The 7,479-nt window shown below is 38.7% G+C and overlaps 1 protein-coding gene across 1 annotated transcript; it reads right to left on the bottom strand.

Annotated features, from left to right (window-relative positions):
• Positions 1 to 1,760, bottom strand: LOC122654323 (12-oxophytodienoate reductase 7-like). Its single transcript, XM_043848371.1, has 4 exons — positions 1,644 to 1,760; positions 1,209 to 1,349; positions 938 to 1,068; positions 1 to 854 (listed from the first exon to the last, which is right to left on the bottom strand). The coding sequence occupies exons 1-4, from the start codon at positions 1,721 to 1,723 to the stop codon at positions 16 to 18; spliced, it is 1,191 nt and encodes a 396-aa protein (XP_043704306.1). The 5' UTR covers positions 1,724 to 1,760; the 3' UTR covers positions 1 to 15.
• Positions 1,761 to 7,479: the final 5,719 nt, after the last annotated feature.

The following is a 7,479-nucleotide window of genomic DNA, read 5'->3' on the forward strand; positions in this document are numbered from 1 at the left end:
CAGATTAGATTAGTTTTATAGGCGGGAAGAAGGTGGTGCGGGTTTAGGGTCCAGGAATGGGTAATCTGTGTACCCAACAACAGGATCTTGGGTATAAAAAGTAGCCCTAACGTACCTAGTTAAGGGTGCATTGAGTCGGAACCGAGTCACGAGATCCGGGTTCGAAATGAAGAGACGACCATAGGACACCAGATCTGCGTCCCCATGGGCCATGGCTTCCATCCCAAGCTCTCTGGTGTAGCCACCGCTGCATATGAAGGTACCATCGTAAGCCTTTCTCCAAGCCTTCATCATCCTCGCTTCCTCTTCTGCACTTCCATGCTGCCCTGATTCAGTCTGGCCGTAAGCCGTGTATCGTGGTTGGGTAACGTGCAGGTAGGTCAACTTGCCCATCTCACGCTGGAGCTGGTTTAGCTTTTCGATCACGACAAGTCCCAAGCTGAAGGGATCAGAATCAGTGGCTTCAAGGTGGTCGATGGCGGGAGAGATCCGGACTCCAACCTTGTCTGGGCCAATGGCTGAGACGACGGCTTGGACCACCTGCATTAAGAATTTGCAGCGGTTGGAGGTGGAGCCACCGTAGTGGTCGGTGCGATCGTTGATTCCGTCCTTGAGGAATTGGTCGATGAGGTAGCCATGGGCGCCGTGAATCTCAATTCCATCAAACCCGGCTCGAATAGCGTTCAAGGCGGCCTGGCGATAGTGTGCCACCACCTCTGGGATTTCGGTGGTGGTGAGGGCATGTGGGTTTGGGTATTTGCCATAGCTTCCGTCAGGCATCAGGATTCTCCACCTCCCTGAGATGGGTTTACTTGTCGACGAAATCGGAGAACCTGTCCCACCCGGTTGATACACTGACGAAGAAGAAGAAGTTGATACAGATGATTACAAATCTACCACCACCATTAATTCATTATTAAGCCATTCGATAGCTCACCTTGATGGGAAGCACGGCCGACGTGCCAGAGCTGACAGAAGAAGAGGCTACCTTTGGCGTGAACGGCATCCACCACCTTCTTCCATGCTTCGGTTTGCCCATCCGTGTAGATCCCTGGGACATGTGGAAACCTGGTCCCATCACCCCACTCACATCGCATTAGTATTCTTATGCTTTACCCTTTCATGGTGGGGTTGGTGATATGATATGGAAGAAAATCAGAAATTATTGGGGCTGAACTACAGTACTAGTATATGCTTGATGAAATTACCCAGCTGCTGTAGGGGAGATGATGGTGCCCTCACTGATGAGAAATCCACCGGAAGTGGCTCTCTGCTTGTAATACTCAACGTTGGCCGCCTGCGGTATCCCATTCAAAGCTCTGCATCGCGTCATCGGTGCAAGCACTATCCTGTTTCCCCCAAACCCAACAATAAAATCCACCACACCCATCAGTGTTAGACAAATTTAAAGTGAAGAACAAAAACTACAGCTTGAATAGTTAATTGTTCAATTCTTCCTCTTTTTCTGTTAGCTAGAGACTGAGATCGGAGTACCCATTCCAAATATGAGGAGTGAGGAGGGAATCTAAGTCTAAGAAGATTACCAGAGACCCTAATTCAAGCTTTTAAGAGAGTAGAATCGCGATCAGACACAGAGATCAGAAACTGAAACCGATTTGGGAGACGTTGATCGATGAACTAACCTGTGAGAGAGTTTGAATTTCCCCATCTCGTATGGAGTAAAGAGGGTAATCGTCCCCTGCGCTGCTGATGATTCCGTCATTTGCTCCCTCCCTAGAATCCAATCTCCACTTCTGGTGTCCTGAAGACCCTATAGCGAGGGCTGGCGATAATTGCAGAGATCAAATCGTCAAAGGTAATTAGTAATTGGTAGAGATTGGCGATCTCGAAGACTCGAAGGCTCGAAGTCGAAGATGGTCATTGGGGGATCTTACTGGTAATTCAGAATATACAATAAAGCATGAGCATCCACAGTCACCGCACAATAAAGCATGGACAGTGACGATAGTGTAGAGATGGTCCCCACATTTTGAATAATGATTGAGGAAGTAGGAGTGGAGGACTGAGGACCCCATTGACTTGAAGTGGAGTTGGGTCTGAGTGGTCAACCAACCCATCTTCCTTGAATTGGAATCTAAGAAAGCTTCATTACCCACTGATCCTGACCGTTGAAATAGAATCTGATAAGTTGTCGGATTTCATTATCCTTAAGTTTTTGGAACTTGATTTTTAGAGATATTTTCCGTGACATGGAATTTGTCACCATTGATGTGAAATTAAATAAGATAAATAATCTGATCAATATTGTTTGGTACGAGATTAAGAGGTATATTACCATTTTTGTCCTTACAGTACCAAGATTACCTTTATTCAGTGTAGTGACAATTTTAGTGTAACCAACGATGGTTACAAATAAAAAAAAATTTTAGTAACACTATTTCTGACACATGGTATGTTCTTAATGGGAGCCAAAAAATTGTGAACAGTAGGTAAAAAGTGACCTACTTACCTATCAAGTTTTAATCCAAACAGATTTTGCCAAATAAACAAAATAAAGTATTTTATAACTCAGAATTATCAAAGGGATGCATATACTACCAAGTACCAACCAAGAGTGTCCATGACATGTGGGAAGGTGGGTGTGTTATTGAATTTGAATTTGAACAATGGCAAGTGCCCAATCTAAACAATTTTATAAAAGTTCTTTGTGGTCGCGGGGGGAGGAACTATCTGGATAACAAACAATCAAAAGCTTATCCCAACTAAATGGGGGTCGGCTACATGGATCTGAAAAGGCTATGACAATAATAGAAACAAAAGAAGTAGAAGAAAGTAAAAAAGTAAAACCAAGAGTGTCCATTTTAATTCTAGGAGTACATCTCTTGGTTCAAAGGATCATTGATATTTTATTTTCTAATGATGATGATTTTTGGTAGTGTACTCTCACCAGAGATCGTAGATTTTTCACTATGCAGTTAATTTTTTGACTCACAATGTTGTTCATTTTAATGCTAGGTTGTATCATCTGGTGGAATTTCTTTTAGAAACTTTCCATTCATCCCAAATTTAAAATATTTTTTTGGCGTGTCTTACATGTAGGGATTCCGACCAGAGCGACTCTTTCGAAATGGATCCCAGTCGACCCCGATTGTTTACTTTGTGGATCTTCTGTGGAATCTATCTGGTACATATTCCTCTCCTGTAATTGGGCTAAGCATACCTGGGTTGTTGGTTCCTTGGGGTTGAGAACAAAGCTTCTCTCCTCTCCGTCTTTGGAACAATTCTGCTCCATTTTCCTCACTCACTATCGTCTTGATAAACAGTCTATAAAATGATTTTTTCTTGTTTTTATTATTACCTGTTGTTTTATCTGGGATGCAAGGAACAACGTTGTTTTTGAGAAAGCTAAAGCTAATCCTATGAGAACTATTTTAAATATTAATCGCTGGATCTCTGATTTAAATATTCATCCTCCTACCTTATTACCTTATGTTGATCTTATGTCATCATATATGGACAATCCTAACTCTTGTATTTTATCCTCTCTAGTCTCTACCATATTTAAACTTTTATATTTACTCTGTAAAGGAGTCTTTAAACCAAGTGTAGATTCCTTAGCCTAGGTTTTTTTGTATTTTGTTAAATGGACGATTCATTTTGGTGGCTGTAGGATGCTTGTCTTCTCATCATAGATTGGAGTCGGAGGTGATGTTGATAATCAATGGTCTCAAACAACCCTTAAAGATGGGCCTCAGGGTGAGAGAGATTTAGTGTTCAAATAAGGCAATTCTGCAATATGTTCCTCAACCTTCACAGAATGCTTGGTCGTGGGCTATTTTACATGTTCTTCTCCATCCTAATTCTCTTGCAAATGATGATATTAATTTTTTGATCCCTCTTGATAAATCTATTATTTGTTTGATAACTAAGATTGCTCGTCTAACAATCTGGGGTCATAAAAGTTTTTGGTATACAAAGGACAATGTAGATATTTTTCTTTTTCTCTAATTAATTTAGTTTTTTTTTTCATAAAACAAAAACAAAAAAACATGGGTTTAGCTACTTAGGAAATTAAATGCCAACTCATCAATAAAAACCATGAGGCGGTCTAAAAATATTGTACAAAAGATGTGACAATTTTGAAAAGAATAAAAAAAGTTTAAAGGATTTGTTTTCCCATCATCACCTTATTCGAGTGTAACATTTTAGGCCAGTCTGATTCTCTACATGCCGTGATAATGATTTCAAAATTGCTCAAAGCCTCATATGGTGAATCAATTGGGTGATGTAGTTATCAAATTAGACACATGACATTAAAGGAGTTTCCCATGTAACCAACAATATACACCTTGAAGGTTTTTGTAATGTTCCATGGACACTTTGAAGGTTTTTGTAATTAATCGCTATTTCATTCAAAGCTTGATAAACTTTTATTGAATTGACATCCTCTAGCGATAAATAATCACAAGAAAGCATCAACAATAAGGCCCCGTCTGTTTGAATTTTTATTCTCTCAATTACACTGTCCGTACTTGACGTCAAGTACATCTAATAGAGGGAAGTGGACTCCACCTCGGGTAGTGTGTTCGAGCAAGGGGTAGGATAGTCATTTCTGCCTCATCTGTTAGATGTACTTGTCGTCAAATACGAGCAGTGTAATTGAGAGGATAAAGATCCCGTTTATTTAGAAGGCAAGGTGAGGGTGGGATTACTGGAAAGATGGGACCCACATGTTGATGGGGTTTTGTTGGGGGTGAGTGAAAATGTTGAGGTACAGTAGGGGTGTCAAACGGTCGGTTCGGCTAGGTTTCGGTTGGGCTGAATCGGATTTCGGTCTCGGAATGATGAGACCAAAACCAAACCGTTAAGAAACTTCGATTTTCGGTCGGTTTCGGATTCGATCCGGTGCGATTTCGATTTATTTCGGGTTTTCAATATCGGGTTAATATCGGTTTAGATCAGTTTGCTTTCGGGTTTGAGCCACAATGAAATCTTAAATTCATAATTTATAGTGAGGAAAGATTCAATAAAAACACTTCAATTCACCTTCCCAAGTTCAAAAAAAAAAGTATACAATCAAAAATAAGAAAAATGGTTTGATATGTTTATCAGTTCATGTTGTAATTCAAACAAAGAAGAATAAATTATATGGGGAAGAATAGAATATGATTAATATTCAAATCAATAGATAAATAGAATTTGTAGCGAAATCATTGTTACAAATCATATAGTTATTTATCATTAATTGGATGGAGAAGGTAATTAAAATTGAAATCAATGAATAATCACTGAGAAGATAATTAATATTGAAATCACAAAAAAAACCCTACTATCAAATCATTTTGGATAATCAACTAATTTTGTATAATAAACAAGGAGATCAATGGAAGAAGCATGGTTACAAATCAATTTCCTTTTTTTCAACCTTATGCTCATTGATTTGTAATAATTCCCCTTACAATCAGAAAATTACTTACTAATATTGAAATCAATGGGTAATCAATCCACCGATTCATAACCTTATATTTTATGTTTTTTTTATCGGTTTCATTCGGTTCGGTTTTTGGATTGTTATCGATCGGTCCGGTGCGGTCCAATTTTCAGTCGGTCTTGTAATACCCCAGTCCAAAACAATCCAATAAGGATCGGTTCGGTTCGGTCCGGGTTTTTTCGATCGATCTTAACGGTTCGGGCTAGGTTTTGACACCCTTAAGGTAAAGTTACTTTTTCCATGAACAGTAACAAAATTCTCACCGGAAGTTTGGATAGCAAAAGGATGGGATTTTAAAGTGCCACATCAGCAGACAAAGCAATTAATGATGTTCCTGAGCTTTTGCAAGTTCACCACCCCAAATTAACCAAACAAGGTTGGGGTGGGATTTTGAAATGTCATATCAACATTTTCCCACCCCACCTAAGTCCCCTCTAAACAAAGGAGGGGGGGGGTCTAAGGAAAAATCTGCAACTAAGTATAAGTATATTGTTGAGTCATTGTGCATCCATTTGGATGGATTATGAAACTACGAGGTTAGTAGGGAAGCTTGATGAATAATAATGGCAAAAGGGTATTTTTAGGCAAACCCTAGTGGAGGTGTGAACTCACTTGGAAGGATGATTTGGGGATTCCTATACTATTGGATTTATAGATACTCCATATTCTTTGTTAAGGGAAAGAGAACGCAATCTGGTCGTTCAGCACACACCGCCCTACCCCTAGACACAGGGGTGTTTGAAATGACCGCCACAAATTCCTCAATTCCACAACAATTCTCATGAAAATAGGAGGCCCTGCATGTTCAATAATGATTACTTAAACCATGCTGGGGAGGGGCAGACCCACGCAACCTTACCCTTGCCTTACAGAAAGGTTGTTTTCCAATTAGAAATCTACTACCACCATGTCGCAATGGAGCAACATTAATGTATGCAGTTGCTTTATTTATTGGTTTATTGGGAGTGTTTGAATGACACATCTATAGGTGTATTTAAAACTTGATCACACATTCTTTTAATTGTCCCTTACCTTAATCCCAAAAGTTCTTTAAGTTAGGGATATAAAAGAGTTTTCAAAAATGATTTAAAAATGATGTATCATTAAGTTGTTTTTGGTAACAATGTATCATTAAGTTTTTATCAAAAGGTGTCATTGTTATGCACATTATTCGTAATACATATGTGAAATGATAGTATTTACCCTCATTGGAAAATTTTATGTATTAAATTAAAAGGCTAATAAAATAAGATTATAAATAGTTTAACACCTTGAGGGTAAGGGTAGATTGCTCTAGTTCCTTAATGGTTCGGCCTTAAGGGGCCAGGACCAAAATCGAACTAGTAAGCTAATCGACTCCAAACCTAAGATTCAGGACCATTAACTAATGGATGGGTCGGTTTCGCTTCCTAATTGGTTCCAAATAGTCCAAAGAAAATTTAAAAATATTTCCTGACGCATGCTACATAGATTCAACAATATTGTAATAGACACTAATTTCAATCACATGGGATATGCAACCTACCATCATTTTTTTCCCTCTCAAATCACGGAACTAGTCCATAATTCCTCTTGTTTTATATTCAATTAATAAGTAGGAACAACACCACCCTCATAATTTAGGATTATTTTAAAACATATTCTTAATTTAGAATTCTCAAATAGACATTTAAATTACCAGACAAATCATTGGTAAAAAAGTATATGAGACCAGAGGTACCAATCAAAATTGAAAAACTAAAAAAATAAAAGACTTGAATTTAGCTCTCATGACCTTAAGTCTTAAGAATTAAATAATATATAGAATTCGGATGTGGATTTATTCCGGTTCCAACGGTTCCTAGTTGGTCTATCGGTTCTGAAACCGTTAGAAGACCAATAACTTAATCGGTAGATCTAGAACTAGACCGATAACTTAGTGGTAGATTCAGAGCTGATCCAATAAACTATTGGTTGGATTGGTTCCAATCCGACTTTCAATTTTGGTGCCCAATTGAAACCCTTACATTGAGGGTGTCAATAAGAAA

The sequence above is a fragment of the Telopea speciosissima genome, chromosome 3, assembly GCF_018873765.1.
Source record: "Telopea speciosissima isolate NSW1024214 ecotype Mountain lineage chromosome 3, Tspe_v1, whole genome shotgun sequence".
Taxonomy (NCBI): domain Eukaryota; kingdom Viridiplantae; phylum Streptophyta; class Magnoliopsida; order Proteales; family Proteaceae; genus Telopea; species Telopea speciosissima.